The sequence below is a fragment of the Dermacentor albipictus genome, chromosome 8 (assembly GCF_038994185.2).
Source record: "Dermacentor albipictus isolate Rhodes 1998 colony chromosome 8, USDA_Dalb.pri_finalv2, whole genome shotgun sequence".
NCBI lineage: Eukaryota > Metazoa > Arthropoda > Arachnida > Ixodida > Ixodidae > Dermacentor > Dermacentor albipictus.
The window spans coordinates 63,374,830-63,400,182 of NC_091828.1; the positions used below are offsets into that span (position 1 = coordinate 63,374,830).

General features: G+C 45.7%; 1 protein-coding gene across 6 annotated transcripts in view; it reads right to left on the bottom strand.

The window, feature by feature from the left end:
- LOC135921763 (uncharacterized) overlaps positions 1 to 25,353 on the bottom strand; it is a 238,070-nt gene that overhangs the window by 90,244 nt on the left and 122,473 nt on the right. For all 6 annotated transcript variants that reach the window (XM_070523495.1, XM_065456063.2, XM_065456062.2 and 3 more), the window contains 3 exons: positions 23,124 to 23,346; positions 15,842 to 16,004; positions 9,646 to 9,758 (listed from right to left, as the gene is read on the bottom strand). In XM_070523495.1, the coding sequence (XP_070379596.1) occupies positions 9,646 to 9,758; positions 15,842 to 16,004; positions 23,124 to 23,346 (499 nt within the window). The remainder of the gene's footprint in view (positions 1 to 9,645; positions 9,759 to 15,841; positions 16,005 to 23,123; positions 23,347 to 25,353) is intronic.

A 25,353-nucleotide genomic window follows, 5' to 3' on the forward strand; every position in this document is an offset into this window, starting at 1 on the left:
ACTGCATGCGTCGTTTGAGTTCTTCAAATGCGTCGGCCTGCGGCGTTTCCCACTTGAACTCAACGTCACATTTAGTTAGACGTGTCAACGGCTCGGCGATGCGTGAAAAGTCCTTGACAAAGCGCCTGTAGTAGGCACACATGCCAAGGAATCTACGCACTGCCTTCTTGTCGGTGGGCTGCGGGAACTTTGCGATGGCAGCTGTTTTCTGGGGGTCGGGGCGTACTCCGGATTTACTGATGACGTGGCCTAGGAACAGAAGCTCGTCGTAAGCGAAGCGGCATTTTTCTGGCTTCAGAGTGAGCCCTGATGACTTGATGGCCTCTAGTACTGTCATAAGCCGCCTAAGGTGATCGTCGAAATTTTCGGCGAAGACGACGACGTCATCCAAGTAAACAAGGCAGGTCTGCCACTTCAATCCTGCTAACGCCGTGTCCATGACGCGCTGGAAAGTTGCAGGCGCCGAGCAAAGTCCGAATGGCATGACCTTGAACTCGTAGAGGCCGTCTGGCGTGATGAAGGCGGTCTTTTCGCGATCTCTCTCGTCGACTTCTATTTGCCAGTAGCCAGACTTGAGATCCATCGACGAGAAGTACTTAGCGTTGCAGAGCCGATCCAATGCGTCGTCTATCCGTGGAAGGGGGTATACGTCCTTCTTCGTGATCTTGTTCAGACGACGATAATCGACGCAGAAACGTAGGGTTCCGTCCTTTTTCTTCACCAGGACAACAGGGGATGCCCACGGGCTTTTCGACGGCTGGATGATGTCGTCGCGCAGCATTTCGTCGACTTGTTCTCTTATAGCTTCGCGTTCTCGCAGCGAAACTCGGTAAGGGCTCTGGCGGAGTGGTCGAGCGTACTCCTCGGTGATTATGCGATGCTTGGCGACTGGTGTTTGTCGAATCCTTGATGTCGTCGAAAAGCAGCCTTTGTATCGTCGGAGCAGACTTCTGAGCTGCTGTTGCTTAATCACTGGGAGACTTGGATTAATGTCGTAGTCTGGTTCGGGAACCATGGTCGTCGGGGTAGATGCGGCGGAATCCGAGAGGACAAACGCATTACCGGTTTCCACAATTTCCTCGATGTACGCGATCGTCGTGCCCTTGTTGATGTGCTTGAACTCCTGGCTGAAGTTTGTCAGCAACACTTCAGTTTTCCCTCCATGCAGTCGAGCGATCCCTCTTGCGACGCAAATTTCACGGTCTAGCAGGAGGCGTTGGTCGCCTTCGATGACACCTTCTACGTCAGCGGGTATTTCGGTGCCGACCGAAATAACAATGCTGGAGCGGGGCGGGATGCTCACTTGGTCTTCGAGCACACTCAAGGCGTGGTGACTACGAGGGCTCTCCGGCGGTATCGCTTTATCTTCCGACAGCGTTATTGACTTCGACTTCAGGTCGATGACTGCGCCGTGTTGGTTCAGGAAGTCCATACCGAGAATGACGTCTCGTGAACACTGTTGGAGGATAACGAAGGTGGCAGGGTAAGTCCGGTCATGAACGGTAATTCTTGCTGTGCAGACTCCAGACGGCGTGATGAGGTGTCCTCCAGCGGTTCGAATTTGAGGGCCTTCCCACGTAGTCTTAACTTTCTTCAACTGGGCGGCGATGTGTCCACTCATGACGGAGTAATCAGCCCCTGTGTCGACTAAGGCAGTGACTGCGTGGCCGTCGAGAAGCACGTCGAGGTCGGTGGTTCTTTGTCTGGCGTTGCAGTTAGGTCGTGGCGTCGGATCACGGCTGCGTCGTGTTGAAATGAAGTTGGAACGTCGCGTCGTCAAGTCGTCGTTCGTCGGTGTAGTCTTGCCTTCCCGACTTCGTCGGGACGGCGGCGTGTCGTTGTTATGTCGTCGAGATCGTTTCGTCGTCGTCTTCGTCGGCGGCGGAGGATCTTCGTCAGTTCGACGAACAGCAACCGCACCTCCATCGGTTGCTGCTTTTAGTTTTCCGGATATGGGCTCGCTGACCGGCCCCGGGCTGGGCCAGTGTATGGTCGGCGCTGCGGCGACAGGTAGCGTCCTGGTGACGGCGAACGGGATGGCCGTCGAGGGCTCCACTGAGTAGCGGCGAGGTAATCGGCGATGTCACGTGGGCGCTCTCCAAGCTGTGGACGCGGCGCGTTGACGGCGAAACCTCGCAGTCCCATCTCCCGGTACGGACAGCGTCGGTAGACGTGACCCGCTTCTCCGCAGTGGTAGCAGAGCGGGCGGTGGTCAGGAGCACGCCAAATGTCCGTTTTCCTCGCGTAGGTGCGCTGGGCGACGGGTGGTCGTGCTGGCGGCGGCGGCGGCGGACGACGAAATTGCGGCGTTACAGGGCCCTGGCGCGGTCGCTGAGGAGGGCCTTGACGGCGTACGACGGCGGCGTAGGTCATCGCTTCGGGTTGGGGTTGCGGTAATTGAGGTTGCACCTCCGGGACTCCAAGCGACCGCTGAACCTCATCTTTGACGATGTCAGCGATCGAGGCCACTTGAGGCTGCGACGACGGGAAGATCTTCTGAAGCTCCTCTCGTACGACTGCCCTGATAGCCTCGCGCAGGTCTTCAGAGGCCAGTGATTGAACTCCGGCATAGTTTGTAGCGTTGGTGCGGCGGTCGAATTGCCGGTTTCGCATCTCGAGTGTCTTCTCGATGCTAGTGGCCTCGCGAAGAAACTCGTCGACAGCCTTCGGTGGGTTTCGTATCATACCGGCGAAAAGTTCCTCCTTAACACCACGCATTAGTAGCCGGACTTTCTTTTCCTCGGACATTTCCGGGTCGGCGTGGCGGAATAGGCGGCTCATTTCTTCTGTAAAAATCGCGGTGGTCTCGTTGGGCAGCTGCACTCGGGTTTCCAGCAGTGCTTGGGCTCGTTCTCGGCGTACGACGCTTGTGAATGTCTTCAGGAAGCCGCTTCGGAACAGCTCCCAGGTAGTGAAGGTGGCTTCTCGGTTCTCGAACCACGTCCTGGCAGCGTCTTCCAATGCGAAGAAGACATGTCGCAGTTTGTCCTCGCTGTTCCAGTTGTTAAAAGCAGAGACCCTCTCGTATGTCTCAAGCCAGCTTTCTGCGTCCTCGAACGTTGAACCGCGGAACGTCGGAGGCTCCCTGGGCTGCTGCAGCACGACGGGGGATGCTGGGGCTGCCATTGGGGTGGACTTGGTGGCGATCTTCCTGCACGTCTCAGGTAGGAGTCCGTGCTCTGGGGGCAGTCCTTGCAGCCGGCGGCTAGCTCGCTGGTCTTGGGCGACGTTGGTTTTGTCCTCGGGCTTCGGGCTTGGATCGCGGCTCTGCGGGGGCGTTCGGTACATGAACGCACAAGCACCTCCACCAGATGTCACGTGGTCGTGACGTTGAATAACACAGTAGCAGTACTGTGAACGACAAAACTAACTTTTATTGGGCGAACCTGTGCCCACAAAACAGGCTACACTTATAGCGCAACGATAGCGGCGAACACGCTCGGCGATCGTCGAAAATCTGATCAGCGGGTCAAGCGCGTCGGCTTTTATACCGCAATCATCGAATGTTCCAGATGAAACGTTGGGACCCGCATGCCTTCTAAAATGTTCTACACCATTCGTGTCAAGCGATGAAATCAGATAACACAACGTTCGGCGACAACAGACAGCGGATAGAAGCATCGATAACTTTCCAGAAACTTCGGACACATGCAGGCGCGTCCCGCGCTGTGCGATAACATTTGTTAGGCGACAATACTTGTCGCCCGATAAAGACAAGTACACGTGTCAATATTTTCTAATGAACACCTACCAACTAGCCCAACAAGAAGTGCTATTAAGCTGTTATACCAGCGCTAACGAACTTTTGGACTGTGCAAAGCCTAGTTTTAGACAGTCTTTTTTTTTGACTGCGTTACTTTGGACTTTGTTTCTTTGTTTGATTGCTATGTTTGTTTAATGCATGTCATTTGTTTTACGCGGTCCTGTTGGTAGCATGGAGGCGATGGTTTTTGAGAGGGAGACATTGAACCGCGTACTTGTTGATCTTTATCGGGTGATGTTTATCTTTATCAGTTTTTCACCGTCTAATAAATCTAATGAATGTTACCTCTCAGTGCGTGACGCGCACGTATGTATCGCAAGTTTCTCGAATGTTATCGGTGTCTGGTGTCACTAAAGCTTGTGTAATCTGATCGTATGTGCAACATGAATTGTGTAGAGTTTTCTGGAAGACAAGTGGGCAGCAGCGATTGCTCTAGAACCTTCGATGACGTATGCGTGAAAGCCGACGCCCTTGACCGGCAGATCACATTTTTGACGATCGCCAACTGTTTGCCGCTATCGTTGTGCTTTTAGTGTGACTCGCAATTGTGGGCACAGGTTGGCCATATAAATGGTAGTTACATTATTCACAGTATTGCTACTGTGTTCTTTGCCACCACAGCTACGTGACATTGTTATCTTGATCACAAATTACAAGGCTTCAGCGAATTTCTTGACAGAGTCAGCAGGACAAAACTGTATGCGAGTTTGGTAAACATGCAGTTGGCAGCACTTCATAACGAACGTGTGAATGCGAGGCTTATGCCTTCTGGAGATATCACAGTGATCTGTGTTTCTCTTTATTGTCGCATTCGAGACCTCAGCGATATACATAGACTGTAGATTACGAAATTACCCCTCTCATGTTAGCCAAATAAGACATAACACTAGAATTCTCATTATTTACTGAAATTAAAAATTACTGATGATTGCAGGTTTTAAAATTAAAAAGCGCTGTGGTACTGGCCACATGGTACGCTTGGGTTTCCGCTCATTAAAGGTTGGCTGCCTGCCTAATCGGTGAGCTGTGCTTATTGCCACTTAGTACTGTAAATCGGGGCAAATTCCGAGCAGAACGCACTTATCGCATATTTATCCAATAGTCACATATCACTACTTCGTGTAATTTTTTAAGGTAGCAATACTGATAGATTCTGGACGAATACAGCAACGACTCTAACCTTTCAGGCATAGCGACCAACCGTAACGATGCTGTTTTAAAATTGACTGTGTCTAAAACTGGAATGCGATACTTATGAAAATTTCGGCGTATTACATACGTTTTTACGTGCTGTCCGAAGCTACTACAATTCGAGAAAATAAAGCCTTGCTTTGCACGTACCGCACAATCTCTGCAGGATGATACCAATGAAGATGACAATAGACGCACAGTTAATGCGCAAATTTTGCGCCCTCGTAAATGTTCCGTCAGCACTACCATGTTTTTCTTGAAGGTGTTGAAAATCGTGAATTGAGCCAATGACATAAACGCATCCTATAATTACCTTTCTTTCACTGTTCCTTTCGGACGCGTGCTACAATATGTTGCAAGCTCATTATGCTTCTGTTGAGCGAAAGTTCAGCGAAGGCAGGATAAGAAATGCAAAATTGTGATAGAAGGATTTTCTCCCTTGAAATACCCCTTTAAGGTTGTCATTTTTATTTGCGCATGCATCACCGTCATTGGTGCTTAGGGCATTTCTGCTGGGCTATTTGGAAACTCAGATGTCTTTCTTAAGGAAAGATCGATTACGTGTTGCCGTCTTATCTGAAAGCTACAGTAATCTGCATCATAAATAAATATTTGTTGTCAACTCAAGTCATTACTTCTGATGTGTTTGATGCACTTCATTGCGATGAAGTTGAAAGTATTATAACAGTTCCAGCGAGAGTTTCGGACACTTCGAAGACCATAATTGACATGTCTAATTTCAATGCTCAGGAATCTTTTTCTGGTGCAATAACCGCAATTCTAAATTATCAGATGTCTGTCTTTTCCTTTGTACCAAATCAGGCAGCTCGACTTACCATAATTAAGCTAATTAAAGTTTACAGTAAGATTGACGATGGAAGCCTATGCAGATGTAGAAGCAGATGACGTTTGTAAATATCATGATACGCTGTTATTTCACCTAGAGAATTTACAGAACAATGCTTTTCAGAACGACGTTCTGAAGAAATATAAGAATTCAACGAATCTATGGACGGTACCAGTACTCTACAGAATATTAATCCAAAAAATATTCAAATGCATGCCCCTTTCACGAAACAACAAATCTAGAACTTCTTCGTGTATGCGAGTATGTGCAAAATAAGCTGGGATCTCATATCAAAGAAGCGCAGAATCAGCTTTACCTAAACAAGTTCTGGAAAAAAAGAAGCTCCAAAGAAACCTAGACCATAATTTATTACTTAATAAGTACCAAAAGCAAAACTTCAATAATGTACCTCAATATTCACTGCGTTGATTGCACAGAAAATAACTACAAAACAAAATTATTACACGTCTCTTTACATCTGCAGGAATAAACTGCTCTATTACTGGGAAAAGGACCTTATCTATAAATTAAGCTCCACCAACTCAAGCTGAGTTTTCAAAGCTCCTTGTAGCAAAATTGAAAAAATTCAGCTCACTTTTTTCCTTCGCAACGCCGAGCCTTTGAAGTTGTTGTTATTGTCACTTGGCCTATTCAGGGAATATCAGCAGTCATTGATTACCACGCACTGATAATATCAACAGTAGACCTAACACGCGAATTTTGATTTATGGACCTAAGGTAACACGTGTCTGAGGGATATTTAAAAGCAGCGGAATTAGCGAAAATACTTATTACATACGATCTCAGTCGAATCACTTTTTCCTAAAGTCGTCGAGAAGCATATAAGCAGTAGGGGCATTCATTACGTTGACATGTGCCAAATTTACGTTTATCATAAATATGGGTTTTTTAGAAGGCATGGAGCTTCATCTACAATACGTTCCATGGAGAATATAGCAAATAAATTTTTCCTATTACAAATATTTTTATATCTTCATAAGGCATAAGACTCCATCAGTCATGACATTCGTTCAGCAAAGATGTATCAGTATGGTGTTAGGGGATTATCGCTGCATTTATTGAGTAGTTATCTCAACCAGACAATGCAGCATATTGCTGTAAATGATTTTTGTCTGATCCTGGGCACATTGTTGCTGCTGTTGCCGAGGAATGAATTTTGAGTACAGTCCTACTAATGCTCTGCGAAATGCAATAGTTAGCATACATCACGCTAATGACATAACAATTTCTGCAGACTAGACAAAGCTCTCCCTAACCATGCACAAACTGTGTGTCTATATTAAAAATGAAGAAAAGCTTTTGTACAAAAATGAGGGACACCGCGGGTGGTTCTCTTACATAAAAATGCCAAATACACAATATGCAGGTACATAATAAAGAAGTAATAGTAGTAATACTTGACACATTTTGACAACACTACTTTCACACATTGCACACACAATTATAACACTAAAAAGAAAATGGGCACAGCTCACAATATGTTCAAAATTTATGAAACAGGGCAGTACATTACATACGACCGGAACTCGGCCGTTGGTCTTTCTCGATTTAAAGAAAAATATTAATTCAGCGACCGTAGAAATTGAGATTGTTGAACAGATACTCTGTTACGCCTGTTCAATATAGCAGGGTTCTCATTAAATAAATTCATAATTCCATAATTTATTGCTCTTTTTTCATGATTTGTTCGTGCACTTTCTTCAACTGTCCGTTTTATGCAAGTCATGACGATTGTTCCTGCTTAGGAACTGGCGTGGAAAAACACTATGGTGTCGCAGTATTTAACTTGACACAAGCACACTGAGTGCCTAATTTTACAAAGAAGGCAGAAATGTAACATTCTATGCTTTAACAGAAAAGCCGACCTATCCAGCTGATCTGCACAGTTGAGTAGTTTAATTACATTCTATATAAATCATAAAATTTATCCTTATAACTTATAATACCCATTGTGCACACCAACACGCAAAAATTGAGATGGGAATAAATGCGAGTAAACTACACATTTATCTTTTGACTAGTTGGCAGGAAATAACCTAAACAGTTAAGCATGTTGGGGACTTGCGACTTTTATTCTGGTGTTTACATGCCATGACCAGCTTAAGTCCCTTAAGAAAAAGGACGTCTAAAAAGGAATAATTAACAAGATAAAGTAATGAGTCATTGTATTTATGGTTGTCCTGAGTAATCAATTATATTGTTCTTACGAAAAAATGACTCATTTTTTTGCACTGCCTTTTAGTATAAGAGAGGAGACGCATAAGTGCTCAGAATCTGTTGTTTCATGTCTCTTCGAGCTCCTCCATATTAGCCCTAGAGGAGGAGACGCTTGCGGTCATCAGCACACACATATATATATCACCAGTATTAAGAATAATAATATCATTCAAATACACTAAAAACCATAGGGGCATAATGCATATCCTTGGGGCAGACCATATTTAACTGGGCTACTTTCAGAACGAACAAAATCGACACAAACTTATTGCAGTCGATTGCGTAGATAACTTCGGATAAGGTTCTGTGCCAAAACGGTAAGTTGGGCCAGTTAGTTGGGATTCATGCTAAGGTTTGTTAAAGCGCAACACAAGACAAGGACAACACAAGGTATCAAACGAAGAGACGGCATGGTGTCATCGTTTTTCACATTCTGTTGTTCTTGTGTTGTGTTGCGCTGTAACAAACCTTACTAAGGTTCTGTGCTTTTCCTTCAAACCATTCACTTCGAGCTTCTGTAGGAAATTATCGCGTTGGATTGCATCAATGGCCCTTTAAAAACTTATACATTTATATTGCAACTCTAAATAACCTTTTTCAGAAAATCGCCATACCAATGACCACTACTTCACTGAAGACATGCTGCAGAAGTGTTTGTCATTTCATGGAAGATCTTCCATGTCTCGCGGCTGCTTTGGGCTGCGCTTTCGAACTTGCGTTCGCAAAACGACAACCTTGCTTATTTAATATCTATGCTTAATATTTCCTAAACCTATGTTTATTTAATGTCTGTGCTTAACCTCCTGCTAAACCTTTTCAACTCTTGCAAAATCTCCAAGTCGCGTGGCTTTAGAAAGTGAATTATTTTTCCGTATGTTTCATCCGCTCTTAGAGGCCACTTGAAATCGACGGTCTTAAATCTTAAAATGTACTTTGAAAAGGAGGAGATCGATTAAGCTCGCTATACACGTTTGCCCAACTTGGGCTCGCTCTGCTTGTTAGTGATCGCTGTGCATTCTCCCACTACCTTCCGCTGTTTCTGTAATCTCGTTGGTGTCAGGGCTCGTTCACACCGGCATTTGACGGACATCACACGACGGACCACGATTGGTAACCAAGGAGCGTCTCACAGAGATCAATGCTCGCACCACTGAGCGCTATCGGCCCGTCGCCTGACTAAGATGTTTGGGACTGATGCCGCACACGTTTGCTCGCACCCCTACCACTGCCCTAGTTAGGCGTGTGCAGACCTATTGTTCCTGCGCCGTTGATTACTATAGTAGAATCAAGAACTGCTACTGTAGTCGCGCCGTGGAGAATTTTGGCATTGAGTCACTCAACAAGAACAGTCGCTTTGAGGCCAATGTGTACACTTACGCCAATTACCGACAGGTCGCTTTGTCGCCTATCTCCTGCGAGTCGAAACCATGAACGAACTTGATGGCCTGTCGTTAGGTTAACTATTCCATTACCCTCTGCACTATCACTTTTAAATAAATTTCACCTCAGCTGCCCCTCTGACGACCACCACAGCGCTATTGTACGTGGTGCGGAAGCTCTCACTTTCTGAAGAGAGCTTCCTTAAAGAGTACAGAAAATTACTTACTTCATTATTTCTGCAGCTTCATCGCAGCCAGCGGGCTGTTTAGCGTAATAGCCAAGGAAGGTGTACGACACTACTCTCTTCGTAGGAGATGGGTCTGATATTTCGTGTGCTCTCTGTGGGAAAGAGGTAGAGGGTCATTGCGTAAATATCACTGGAGTCACGAATAGTTTCACACGATGCTGCTAGAAGTCCTTCATAATATAAATTTGGACGTTACTTTTTATTTTAACACATACTCATTATGAATATATCTCCACTAACGATTTGTAAAACAAAATTCTATCGTATATCTTATTGACCTTAAATAAAGATGGTCACAGCAAAAGAGAACAGGAAAACGGCATGGGCGGGATCTTCTAACTGGTGACTTTCCAGCTGAAAGTTACGGCCCGTGTCATTTTGTGCTCTCTGCCACTGTCCCCGTCTTTATTTGCGGTCAAATGATACGCAGTAAACACCAACTAGGCCAAACTGAAGTTCTGAAATCTTATGTCGCATGAATTCCACTGAAAGTGGCGTATATTAGCCACTTTCATGTCCCTTGACTTGTTTGCAGCTCGCCTAAAATTCATGCTTTCTTCACATTGACATATTTGCATAAATTGCAGTTTTTCGTCGCCTTTTTGGATAATAGATTTATGTTGTCTTGGTGATTTTCTTTTTCCTGTTGTGTTTCTGGTCCATGTCGTGGAGAGCCCCTTCGGGGCTCCGAGCAGTGCAGTCTACCTAGAATGGTGTTCTGCATTTTAAATAACGTCAATAATATATTGTGGCAGAAACTACCGAAAAAGAACACCCACAGATCCGTAAAAAATAGAGGAATCCGAGGAGGTTACCAAATTGGGATTAGACCGCTTTGGCCAAAGTAACGAATCCAAATACGTCAGCCCGAGGTGGTGCAGTTGCTTACCTGAACGCCGTGAAGACATTGAAGCAACGGTTGCACCGGCCGTGTGTGCTCCGGCTCGGAGCTGTCCTAATCATGCATGCAGAAGCAACTAGAGATTTCAGGAGCACTGGAAAGCTACACCAGCAAGAATCAAACAACGAGGATGGAAAGGACATTACCGGGCCCGATACGTTGAGGGGGTAGCGAACGAAGCATATAGATGGGAGCCGAAATATGCTACTTTCCATCACTACACAACAATCACGCCACTCGAATACCCAGGCACTGAAGATAAGCTCACCCAACAACTGAAGAATACTTGATCCGGAGAAGCACAGGCACCTACGCCTAGCCCCGAAGACTATAACGGTGAAGTACACTGACGTCTAGATGCCTCCATAAACTTAGAATAGTTCTACTCCGCTGCGAAGGCATTTAAGAACGCCGCATGGGGTCCGATCGAATGACCCAAGCGATGCTGAGAAACCTTAGTGACTCGGCCAAACGATTTGTTTACCGACACGGTATGTATACCTCCCGGCCGACAACTCTCCGTCTGGAAAACACCCAACATATTTTTTATACCGAAGCCCGGCTAACTGCGCGAACTAGGATAACTGCGACCTATCCCGCTTACCTCCTTTCTGCACCATCTTTTCCAGAGAGTCTTCCTGACCAGACTCGACAGACACAGAGCTTTAGAGATCTGCTTCCGGTCACGTTTGATGTGAGGAGGGGGGTATCCGCCCAAGGCCTCTCCGTACTCCTAAAGGACAAAATCCTGCACTGCGCCCCCCTGACTAGGAAGCCCGGACAAGTTCTTGCTCGCACTTGATATTCAAGAAGTTTGTGGCAATATGTCGCACTCCACGATAATTGAGGGCCTCGACGACATAAGAAGTGGGGATAGAATAGATTCCTACGTGCAAGATTCTTGTAAAACCTCTCTGCTCATGTTTGGACAGGTAGGACTTACCCACTGCCATACGGCCTACCGGATACTATCACCGCTCCGGATAACATCCGCTTAGTCAAACTGGCGTTACAACTGGATGAACAACGAAATCTTGAATGTGCCAAATATGTGGGTGACATCACGTCACGGGCCACTTCAGTCTCGTACGGAGACATAAAAGCCATCCTTAAGAAATACGACCCCGATATTCACAAAACAAACGAAACAAGTAGGCATGAAATGCCCCCTTAGATTTAAATAAATTAAGGGGTTTTACGTGCCAAACCACTTTCTGCATATGAGGCACGCCGTAGTGGAGGACTCCGTAAATTTCGACCACGTGGGGTTCTCAACCGTGCACCTAAGTCTAAGTACATAGGTGTTTTCGCATTTCGCCCTCATTTAAATGCGGCCACCGTGTCTGGGATTCGACCCCGCTACCTCGTGCTCAGCAATCCAACACCATAGCCACTGAGCAACCACAGCGGGTGTAATGCCCCCTGGCCAAGTCGGCATACTTACAGATCAGACCCAAGAGTACACAGGAAAACTGAATACTGCCCTCACAACGCTTTCTCGATTGGGAACCCATCAAGAAGACAGCAAACATGCGGATTCTCGTAATGCTACCACAACAACTGGGCTGCGTTTGCATTGCGCTCTCCAAATTCATACGTACGGTCAGCAGTGTTACCGGAATCACTAACAGAATCGCACGCGGCAATGAGAGGATTACAAAGGCACACATGCTGCAATTGTTCAAAGCCTTAATAAGTCGCAGGACACACGCACTACCTTTCAAGCCACGCGCTGCACAGGGACAGACCAGGTGGACAAATTAATTCGAGTAGCCTGTAGGGCGGCTCTCGGTTTTCAGGCAAGCACAAGTACGGAACGCCTCCAAGAGCTAGGGCTGATCAACATATATGAAGAGCTGGCCGCAGCCACAATCATCACCCAGTGAGTGTGGCTTGCGTGACGTCCCAGGGACGTTGTCTCTTAAGCCGCCAACACTACATTCGGGCGCCACAATACTGTCGGGACCTAACACCACTCGCATTGCAAACACGGCTACAAGTGGATCGTATTCCATGCAACATGCACCTGACATTCCACGGAAGACGACGACGAACCAGGCCGATAGCATTGCTACAGAGGCAGGAACATTCGGACAGGTATTTCGCGGACTAAGACAACCCCTGTACGGCAACACAGACCCCTCTTTCGTGGCGCTCACGATAAAATATACACGTACAGTCGAGGATGCGTCCTTGCAAACCCCGTCCTGCACAAGGGATGAGGACATGGCTATCGCACTAGCCGTACGAGCCTCCGAAGCAAAGGTCCGATCGGCACACATACTGAAGGACTCTCAGTAAGCATGCCGACTATACCTGCGGGCAGTTTTCCCGACTAGCATCTTGCACATTCTGAGACCAATACTCACATAAGACCGTGGGATCACCGGGCACACACCGGTGTTGACAGCAATGAACGGGCGCATTGTCTTGGTCGAGACACGACAGCCCGAGTCGCGGATCACTCTGCCTCAGCGGACACCCTCTCACCCAGCACGCTAGGAGCGAGCCCAGCAGGCGGCACGCACGGTACTGGCACCTGCTACGGACGAACACCTTCCTTCACTCGTACAGACTACAAAAGATGTACACCGACAGGCACAAACAAGTGTCCATGGTGCGAAGACACACCGACACTCCCGCACATAACATACGACAGCCCCAGGCGCCCGGCAGATGCTGTCTCACCTCTAATCACGGACTAATTCGCTAACTGATCCTGGAAGGCGCGAATCACCGGACAGGAGCGAGTTGTCAAGCCTCGACCAGGCCGGGCGAGCCGCGGAATCCAGTGGTGGCCTGAAATAGGGGCACCATCTCTATACAATTTTTTCTCGGGTTCTCTGAAGCCGCTTTAGGACGTAAGGCTTAGTTAGGCTTGACGGGCAACTACTTTTTGCTCGCCTTTTACGGCGGCGCTTCGGTGGTACCAGGACAAGAAAAAAGCATGAAAACACATTGTAAGAAAAGGTCAACAAAATTTATTGTTCCAGAGGATTCACGGGGAAGCAGGCTGTTTTCTACATTGACGTTGGCCGGGGTCGATCGTAGAGCGAACGAAGGCCGGGCGCGACATAGGAAAGGAACTAGATGGTGACATAACATCTTTCCTTCATCGTGGCTAGAAGTCTTCACATTCCTCGGGCGTTCGTCAGGGTGATGGATGGATATTTGCAACGGAGCAGTGGTTTGCACCGCCCTGCTCTTGTTATTTTATTGCCTAATGTCCTACATATGTTAGAAAACAAAGAAAAAAAGAACCCACGATGAATTCGCTTAAAAGTTTCTGAACTTCTATTGTGAACTTTGTTTTGTACACCGCCATTGTCTGTCATTTCCCTACTCTTCTTCCACCAAATTCCAATCGCCTCTTACTAATCTCTATTAGGGACATGTTTACTTTTCCGTTGATCTCGCTGAAGCCAATGGCTTCAAGGAGGCCAGTGATCCCTAAATCCACTGCTAGACAGATATCTTCACATTGTAATACAACTTGCTCCATTGTTTTCTACGCTTTACCACAGCAAGCACATGTTTCTTCTTCCTTTTTATATCTCGCTATATGGGTGCGTGCTCTAAGCCATCCTGACCTCGCTTCGAAAAATAAGGAGCTTCCCTTTGAGTTATCAAATTTTTTCTTTCCGGAGTTTGTTTTTTTCCTGTTATACTTAGTCATGTCAGGTTTCTTTTCTATTGCTGCCTCCCCTGAGAGAACGCCAAATTCGGCACCCCCTGTCATGTTGTTTGCGCGCTCCCCCAATGGGAGCGCGGCACTCCTGGGACGTTACCGCACGATTGCAACTCGATTGCACGATGCTTTGGCTACACGAGAAAAAACGTTTAGCTTCCCGCACGGGAAGGGGAGAAGAAGGCGTCCGCTCTCTCTTCCGTAGTGCGCGTAGGATCACGACAAATTATGAACTTTCATAAGTCCCACCACCCTTAAGACCCTTTACGCCCCCTTGACTCCAGTGGCGCAATGTTAAGACGCTCATAGCACAACTGACCTGCTCGCTTTCGCGGCTTTCGCAACGCAGTCGGCGGTGTGGATGTTTTGTAGACACATTTTCGCCAGAACACATTGTCCAGTAACTTCCCCTGAAGTCAGCAACGTCAGTGTGAGCTGGAGAGGGCATGACCCACATGTTGGACAAGCCGTCGCCAGCCAGGTTGCACGTGCCCTTGGATAACAGGGACCTAGTTCTGCGTACCCCTGATCGGAAGGATTGAGCCACTCCAGCTCAGCACTAGCACGGCTAGGGATCAAGGTGAACCGCTTGAGGTGACCTGTAAATGACGGCTCCTCGTGCTGGCAATCTCCTCTATCCGGTGGCCTCCGCGCGTGCACCAGCGTGGTTATCTGACGGAAGGCTAGTTGTTGGCTTGACTTCTTGACGACATGAGGTGCAACCGTGGTTCCATGCCATATCCCCTCGGCGACTACTATGGACAGCTTTAGCTGCTGCTCCGTAGCTGCTGATTGTGGATTGTGCTGCTTCGAGTGTGTGTGGAGTTGTTATGGTCTGTTTCGCCAAATTCCGGTGTTTTAAGCATCGATGGACTAACGCTTGCCCGCCCACGGGTTGTGGTACAGCTTCCAAGGCGCCTTACCTTCGGAAATACCGCTTCACCTGACCGACATGGACTGGCAAGCTGATACGACCTGCGTTCAGATCCTTCCATGCTAAATCAACTTCAAAAGGCCCAATCCATTTTTGTGCTAAACCCGCCACAAGCTCGGGCCTCGCGTCGCTGAGCTCATACGCGTAGGCGGAATTTCCACTCGCCCTTGCTCCTGCACGGTTACAATTCGCTTCGATCACCGCGTTTCCTGGGCGATCGCAAATGTCAAGCGTAGTGGTCGAAAGAGTTCTTCGCACCCGGTGAATCTGTCCGCTTGACCGATATTGTGTCCGTCGGCGTCTGGAGGTGTCTCCCGAACATAAAAAAACCTAGCGTAAACCCGCCGAACGACTTTCCCTCGTTCATAGCGCGAAGGAGAGCGCATGTAGGTGCTCGTCGCAGTCGTTTTACGCTAGGGCGCACGCCTCAAGTAATGGCGTTACGTCTTCATTCCGGCATTCCGTCATGTTCGAGTGAGGAAACTGGTCTATTAAATTTTAGTTCTGTTAGGCTTCTTTACTCTTTAGTTTATTGAATAATATAATTTACGAACGTGAGCGTGCCGGTACAGCTTGACCACAGAAGAAACGTGCTTCCAGAAAATGAAATGCCCAGAGTAACAGCAACGCAGAATAAAAACTTGCTACTTACCTTCAAGGATAACGTGGCATTTCTGAGATAGCCTGGTTGATTAAAAATCGTCTCGTAAATATTGAAAATTCCCCAGTGGTGAATGTTGTGATTCCACAAGTTCTCCTGCGCCCATGCTTTAGCGGACTGCTTACTCATGTGGATCAAGAAAGCGCCTACGTCCCTAAAAACAGGAACAAATAATTAGACAGAAACAAAGTGCTTTTCCAGGCAAGGAGAAAAGACAACATTATGAAAGAAAGCAGCGGCAAACTATTTAAATTATTATGATCACAACGCTTCATAATATGGTGCACTTCTGCAGAGAAAGCAAGCAGAAAGTCAGGTTCGGAACGCACTGAAAAGCATTCAGCAAATTTTACGTCACTTCAGCAACACATATGACAATAATTCGTTGTGCGCTATGCAATAAAATATGGCGACACGAATTTCGGGAATGAAGAAATTGGATGAAGCAAGAGGACATCCCTTAATTGAGCGCTAGTTAGCCAAACACCGATGCTGATTTGAAATGGAACATTTGCACGAGTGGAGACTACAATTTTGCGCAGAAACACTCAAAAATTCGCTCTATGGCAGCAGAATGCCTGTGGCCCCGCTAAAACATTGATGTTGCAGTTTTCATAGCGTATTTGGCAGGAGAAGTCTTCAAATGTGCGTTTCAACACATACTATCGCAATGCAACTTGCTGATAACTCAAGCTACGTGGTAATAGAGAATTTTCACTAAGAGTTCACTATGGAGTGAACGAAAGCTATGCCGATAATTGAAAAATGTTTGATGTGGAACGATGCTCTCGTGAAGCGGCTAAATAAAGGCAAAATGACAGTGTGATGTGTACAATTGATATATTTACATCGTGTTTAACGTCTTGCTCACAAAGTGCGCGTGCTTAGGCACTGCATTGGTCGTAGCCTTGACTATATTTGATGATCATGTTATTGTGCTACACCGTTAGCAAGCTATGCAGTTTGAGACGTCGATGCAGTGATATCAGGAGGACGAAGGTGATGTAGGACGCTTGTATAGGGAACAGCGCAATTGATAAATGCATGGATAAGAAGAGGAGCACGGAAATTTAAGAGCAATTCACAAATACAATAAGGTGTTCTTTACCCCATATGCCGCAGTGGCACATATTTATAACGAAGCATTGGCCGAGAATGCCCGCATTAATTATCGCCTAAATTCGGTGCAGCTAATAATTTATCTAAATAAAGAAACACGAACCCTTGTACATGTTGTGAAATTTTATTAAGCTTTCATTGGAATTCATAAAGATGCGTATGGGGATGTATCTACTGGTTTATTGGGTCATGTATTTTTTAATTAGCACGAATGTGGCAGTGCTCGCAGGCTTCATTTTTTTAAAACTCTCCATGGAAGTGCTGTTAAGGTAGCCATAGCAAGATTTGCTTTTCGCTGAGCTTCCTTGAACTTTGGCCAATACTTCATTCGACAGGAGGTTGGTAGGTAGCGATAGGTAGCAAGGCATTGGAAGTGGTACAGGAATACATCTACTTAAGGCAGGTAGTGACCGCGGATCCGGATCATGTGACTGAAATAATCAGAAGAATAAGAACGGGCTGGTGTGCGTTTGGCCGGCATTCTCAGATCATGAACAGCAGGTTCCCATTATCCCTCAAGAAAAAAGTGTATAACGGCTGTGTCTTACAAAACTCACGTACGGGGTAGAAACCTGGAGGCCCCCTGCTACGCTTCCCTTTCCTTGGAATACAATCCGTAACCCTTAATGACCATCGGTTATCTTCACTCCTCATTACAAGTCCTGCCCATGCCCATTTGTTTTTCTTGATTTCCACTAAGATGTCAATAATTCGCGTTTCTTGCCGCACTCAATCTGCTCTTTTCCTATCCCTTAACGTTACATCCATCATTCTTCTTTCCATAGCTCATTGCGTCGTCCTCAATTTAGGTATAACCCTTCTCGTAAGCCTCCAGGTTTCTGACCCATAAGCGAGTAAAGTTAAGACACAGTTGTTAAACAATTTTTTCTTGGGGGATAATGGCAACCTGCTGTTCGTGATCTGAGAATGCCTGCCAAACGCAGCCCAGACCATTCTTATTCTTCTGATTATTATTCCCTTACCATTTCCAGTGCCTCGCTACCTCTCGTAAATTGCTGTTCGCATCTGAGAGTGTTAAGCTTGACGTTAGTTTTTTTCAGTTTAATTTTTAGACCCACCCTTCTGCTTTGCCTCTCCAGGTCAGTGAGCACGCATAACAGTTGGTGCCCTGAGGGAATATCATCAGCGAATCGGAAATTACTAAAGCATTATCCATTACCTCTTATTCCCAATTATTCCCAATCCAGGTCTCTGAATACCTCCTGTAAACACGCTGTGAAGAGCATTGCAGAGGTCGTAGCTCCCTGCCTGACGCTTTCTTTATTGATATTTTGTTGCTTTCTTTATCGAGGACTTCGGTTGCTGGTTCTAGCTGTAGGGCTAGAGGCTTTCATACATTGGCGCTTCTTCATCAGACGAAAGATCTGAGCAAGTAGCGCCAATGGATGAAAGCCCCTAACCCTACAGCTAAAATAGAACTGGTATAATTTTCCAAGTTAATCAACAATCGTAAGAAAGCTGACATAAGAAAGTGTAATATGTATAGAATTGAACGTGCTCTCAGGAACAAAGGAAGCCTAAAAGCAGTGAAGAAGAAACTAGGAATAGGCAAGAATCGGATGTGTGCGTTAAGAGACAAAGCCGGCAATATCATTACTGATATGGATAAGATAGCTCAAATGGCTGAGGAGTTCTGTAGAGGTTTGTGTAGAAACAGTGGCACCCACGACGATAGTGGAACAGAGAATAGTCTAGAGGAATTCGAAATCCCACAAGTACCACCGGAAGAACTAAAGAAAGCCTTCGGAGCTAAGCAAAGGGTGAAAGCAGCTGCGGAGGATCAGGTAACAGCAGATTTGTTGAAGGACGTTGGGCAGATTGTTCTAGAAAACTGGCCACCCTCTATACGCAACACCTCATGACTTCGAGCGTATCGGAATCTTGAAAGAACGCTCACATAATCCTAATCCATAAGAAAGGGGAAGCCAAAGACGAAAAATTATAGACCACTCAGCCTACTGTCCCTTGTCTACAAAGTATTTACTAAGGTAATCACAAAGAATCAGCAACACCTTAGACTTCTGTCAACCAAAGGACCAGGCAGGATTCCGTAAAGACTACTCAACAATAGACCATATTCACACAATCAATCAGGTGATAGAGAAATGTGCAGAATATAACCAACCCTTATATATAGCTTTCATTTACGAGAAAGCATTTGATTCAGTCGAAACCTCAGCAGTCATGGAGGCATTAAGGAACCGAGTGGTAGAAAAGCCGTATGTAAAAATACTGAAAGATATCTATAACGGCTGCACAGCCACCGTAGTTCTCCACAGAGAAAGCACCAAAATTCCAATAACGAAAGGAGTCAGGCAGGGAGATACGATTTCTTCAATGCTATTCACAGCGTGATTACAGAAAGTAATCAGAGACCTGGATTGGGAAAATTGGGGATAAAATTTAAGGGAGAATACCTTAGTAACATGCGATTCGCTGGTATTGCCTTGCTTAGTAACTCAGGGGACCAATTGCAATGCAGGTTCACTGAACAGCAGAGGCAAAGCAGAAGCGTAGGTTTAAAAATTATCTGCAGAAAACTAAATTAATGTTTAACACTCTCGGAAGAGAACCGCAGTTTATCATAGGCAGCGAGGCACTGGATGTGGTAAGGGAATACATCTGCTTAGGACAGTTAGTAGCCGCAGATCCGGATTATGAGACTGAAATAATCAGAAGAATAAGAATGGGCTAGTGTGCGTTTGGCAGGCATTCTCAGATCATGAACAGCAGGTTGCCATTATCCCTCAAGAGAAATGTGTATAACGGCTGTGTCTTACCATTACTCACGTACGGGGCAGAAACCTGGAGGCTTACGAAAAGGGTTCTACTTAGTTTGAGGACGACGCAACCAGCTATGGAAAGACGAATGATGGGTGTAACGTTAAGGGAGAAGAAAAAAGCTGATTGGGTGAGGCAACAAACGCGCGGTAATGATATCTTAGTTGAAATCAAGAAGAAGAAATGCACACGGACAGGACATGTAATGAGGAGAGAAGATAACCGGTGGTCATTAGGGTTACCGAGTGTATTCCAAGGGAAGGGAAGCGTAGCAGGGGCGGCAGAAAGTTAGATGGGGGCATGAGATTATGAAGTTTGCAGGGACAACATGGCCACAATTAGTACATGACCGGGGCAGTTGGAGAAGTATGGGAAAAGCCTTTGCCCTGCAGTGGGCGCAACCAGGTTGGCGATGCTGATGATTATGACGATGGTTGCTGTGGAGCATATATAGATATTTTTCAGTATTTGTACATACGGCTCGTCTACGCCCTGATTCCGTAATGCTTCCACGACTGCTTAGGTTTCAACTGCATCAAACGCTTTCTCCTACTCAATGAACGCTATATGTAAGGGTTGGTTGTATTCCGCACATTCCTCTATCACCTGATTGATAGTGTGAATATGGTCTATTGTTGAGTAGCGTTTACGGAATCCTGCCTGGTCCTTTGGTTGACAGAAGTCTAACGTGTTCCTGATCCAATGTTCGATTACATTAGTGAATACTTTGTAGTTCCCGGATCATAAACTGACTTATATATAATTTTTCAAGTCATTAACGTCCCCTTTCTTATGGATTGGGATTATGCGAGCGTTTTTCCAAGATGCCGGTATGCTCGAAGTCATGAGGCATTGCGTATACAGGGTGGCCAGATTTTCTAGAACAATCTGCCGGCCATCCTTCAACGAATCTGCTGTTACCTTATCCTCCCCAGCGGCCTTCCCTCTTTGTATAGCTCCCAATGCTTTCTTTACTTCTTCCGGCTGTACTTGTGGGATTTAAAATTTCTCTAGACTATTCTCTCTTCGATTATCATCGTGGGTGCTAGTGGTATTGTATAAATATCTTGAACCACTTGAACTATCTCATCCATATAAGTAATGATATTGCCGGCTTTGTCTCTTAACGCCTACATCTGATTATTCCCTATTCATAGTTTCTTCACTGCTTTTAGGCTTCCTCCGTTCCTTAGAGCATGTTCAATTCTATCCATATTTTACTTCGTTATGTCAGCTGCCTTACGCTTGTTGAATTACTTGAAAAGTTCTGCCAGTTCTATTCTAGCTCTAGGGTTAGAGCCTTTCATACATTGACATTTCTTGATCAGATCTTTCGTCCTATGCGATATCCTACTAGCATCCTATCTAACGGAGTGACCCCCGTCTTCTATTGCAGAATCCTTGATGATTCCCATCGGATTGTCGTTCATATCTTAAACACTAAAGTCCTCTTCCTGAGGTAAGGCCGAATACCTGTTCTATAGCTTGATCTAGAATTTGTCTGTTTTCCTCTTACCGCTAGTTCATTGATCAGCTTCTCATGTAGCAGTTTCTCCCGTTCCCTCTTCAAGTCTAGGCTAATTCGAGTTCTTACCATCCTATGGTCACGCCAGCGTACCTTGCCAAGCACGTCCACATCATGGATGATGCCATGGTTAGCGCACATTAAGACGTCTACTTCATTTCTATTCTCACCATTCGGGCGCCTGCACGTCCACTTTCGTGTATCCCGCTTGCGGAAGAAGGTATTCATTATCCGCATATTATTCTGTTCTTCAAACTCTAGTAATAACTCTCCCTTGCTATTCCTTAAGCCTATGCTACATTCCCCCACTGATTTGCCTCCAGCTTGCTTCTTGCCTATCCTGGCTATAAAGTCGCTTATCAGTAGAGTGTTTTGACTTTGCCTATCATTGTTTCCACGTCTTCATAGAAGCTCTCGACTTCCTGTTCATCATGACTGAATGTAGGGTCGTAGGCCTGTATTACCTTCAATTTGTAGCTGTTTTTGAGTTTCACAACAAGATATGCCACCCTCTCGTTATTGGTATAGAATTCCTGTGTGTTACTGGCTATATCCTTATTAATCAGGAATCCAGCTCCTAGTTCTCGTCTCTCCGCTAAGCCCCGGTAGCACAGGACGTGCGCGCTTTTTAGCACTGTATGTGCTTCTTTTGTCCTCCTAACTTCACTTAGCCCTATTATATCCCATTTACTGCCCTCTAATTCCTCCAATAGCACTGCTAGACTCACCTCACTAGATAACGTTCTAGCGTTAAACGTTGCCAGGTTCATATTCCAATGGCGGCCTGTCCGGAACCAGTGATTCTTAGCACCCTCCACTGCATCGCAGGTCTGACCAGGGCCGTGGTCAGTTGCTTCGCAGCTGCTGGGCACTGAGGGCCGGGGTTTTATTGTTGTATTCATATAGAAGGTTGTGTCCAATTACTGCACCAGGGTGGCCAACTCTTCTCCGGCCAGGAAGTGTGTTGCTGGTTCTTGTCACCGGTACCAGGCCGTACCCCAGGCCTGTTTATTCAATCAACACAAGGATTTTTACTTTAATCTGGTGGAAAATTGCGCGGCACCGGGATTGGAACCACGGTCCCCTAGCACGCGAGGCGGATGTTCTACCGCTCCACCGCTGCACCGCATGGTTCAGTGGGTGTCAAAGCCTGCGTCCCGCGTATGTAGCAGCGAAAGGGCTCCCAAATTCGCATCGGCTACGAAACCACGCCACGAGCACTCCTCTACCGAGCGGGCGAACGGGAACGCTTGGTGCCGCAGTAGCGTGCCAGGAGCAGCGTTAAGGCAGAGGGCATCGCCGCCACTCCAAATCACCTCACTCTCTAAAGCCTGCGTTATTCAAGCGCTCCTTGTCCACGCAAGCTGTCCCCTGCATTCTAACTGTGCTTCGGTAAGGCGAAATCAAAACGCGCCGAGCTTCTCAGCGCGCTCTGTTGCCCGCGAAGATTAATGTGTCGGAGGACCACTCAATGTCGTTTAGTTGAACATCAATGTTTTACTTTTACCAGCTAATAAGAAGAGTGCTGATGTCCTCAGGTTTTTTTTAGTTCAAGCAATAATTATCGACATTTTCATAGGTTTATTTGATTCCTTCCGATATATTGTGCAAGAAATAAATGAGCACGTCTGAGCGCAATATCATGCAAGGAATTCAGTTGTGCTACACACGGGTAATTGTTAAAGAGTATGGTAAGGATATATTTCTTTTGCTAGTTGAATAAAAAATAATTTAAAAGTATAATGCGTCTTTCTCGCATCTTTGGCCCATGCCTTGCGTTTGTTTGGCCCCGCTGCTCTGTCGCTCCTCGAGACAGCTTGAACTTACAATGCGAATATGGAGATGCCGAACTGCGTCTTTTGCCCCTTGGCCGCCATGGATTGAAAGGTCGCGAACTTTCCCTTGAACGTCCCACCCGGACTCTCGAAGGGCTTTCCCAGCGATTCGTAGAATGTGAAGTCGCAGACCCCGTCTTTTGGCGCCTCCATCTCGCCATCGCTGGCCACGGTGCAGATGAAGGCGTTATATTGCGGTGGCTTGTCAACTAAAGCTGCACAGAGCGGGACGTGGCATACAGAAAGTCTACTCATGCGCTATGATAGCGTGTGACCACGTCAGAGAGCAAACAGGGCCATTGGACTCTGACACACATTGTTTAACATGCAGCACAACAAAGAGAACTCTGCAAATATATAGCTATGTATTCCGTGATTAAGAAGAAAGAAGTATAAACCCATGTAGTGCTACGAAATTGTGAACTTGAGCTAAAGGCAGTATTGGTGACTTTGTTACTCAATTTTCCACAATGTCGCGAATTACTAGCCCAAAATGTCTCTATCAGATGACATTCTTGGATTTTCCCACGTCCAGGGCTTAACAGAACCACCCCAATTGCACTTCGTAACAACGGCGGGTGAACAAATTCCATATTGAGCAACAATCAAGGTTGTGATACCGACCTAGCTCACTTTTTTTTAATGTTCCTGGCTGTCTATCTTATATGTTTCAGTTCTGCACTTGTGAATTGGCGATCATAACGTTAAAATTGCAGAGAAGTCCGATTTTCTAAAAAAACACGACATCGATGTTGTGCCTTTGCCGCCCCGCCAGCTACATGGCTAAATGAATTTCATTTGTTTTACTCTGGCAATAGCGGCAAATGAAACAGAATATATCCTAGCCCCCTTTGCCTAAATTGAAGGCGAAGCAGTTCTTACACCCAAATCTCTACCAGTGTAATTTACTAAAGCTTCCTGCCAAACGTCAATAAGACTATATAAAGGCAACTGTCTCGTTAAAGTGACTAAAAGCTTGATATACTAAGAAATCTTTTCTCTAAATTCCTAAATCTGCCACAGCCGTTCGATTTAGGTCTCAATATGCCGAACGAAACGCACAGCAATGTAATCGTATTTAAGTAATTGGCTATCTCTGGATACGCGGAATTCGTTGGAACTTGTGTATCTTTTTTAACAAATTATGAATGCGTTTTGTACCAAATCAAGAACTTAACACGTTAACACATAGAGTCCACCCTTTTTAATGTCATTCTTGGTTCATGAATGTATAACCAAGTGGTGCCAGTTAAATTTTACTAATATGTCTGCCTTTTTTACCTTAAATTACATTTAGAATGTGGTATGTGGTATCTAGCGCAAATATTCTCTTGAGCTGGAAAAGCAGATAGCTGGATGAGCAGATAAGCAGCCAAGAAGTCAACGTTCAGAGTGATTTATTTACAAAAGTTGCGAATAAAATATTTTGCCGATTAGCATAGTATATATAATAATATTTATGAATTAAAACGAGCGTATCCTCAACAAACATTCACTCGGGGAATTTTTTTAAATAGCCCGAGTTTTAATGTTAGCGCGTTCAAATTTGAGAAAAACTTCAACAATTGATCCAATAATTGTATTTAAAAAGCGCCTTGTTATGGAGGGGATCCGAAAAAGAAGTGAACAACCCATTGAAAGATATCTGTTCAGTGCAACAAAAGCAGGACACAAGAAGAAACGAAGACGAAGACAAGAGCCTGTCTTCATCTTCGTTTCTTCTTCTGTGTTTTTTTGCTGCGCTATACAGATACCTATCAATGTTGACTGACCAACAAGCTTATATGACCGCCCTTTAGAATAACCCAGACACGATGAAATCCTGTCGCATATTTCGGGAATGAAAACAGCAAAACTGGTAAACTGGTGTCATGCTCAGAATTAGTTTCAGTTGAATAGACTGAGCGAACCGAGAAGGGGCAACTTGTAAATTGAATTTGCCTGAAATAATCAATGTGGAACTTAGGCCAAATTTGTAATGTAGTAGTGTCGGATTGCAACTTCTCGCGCGTATATTTCCCGCTTTTTAGAGCTGTTATTGTCTAGGATTCATATTTCGCGTTGACAAAAAGAAGTATGCCGGAAAGACAGCCTATATAGGTTCCAACAAAAAATTATAAGAATGCACGCAGCAGTCGCTGCCTCGTCTTGCCAAGGTACGGCGCAACTTCTTAAATTCTATAGCAGTGAATTTGCTTGATGAGTTTTAAATGGCCATCAAA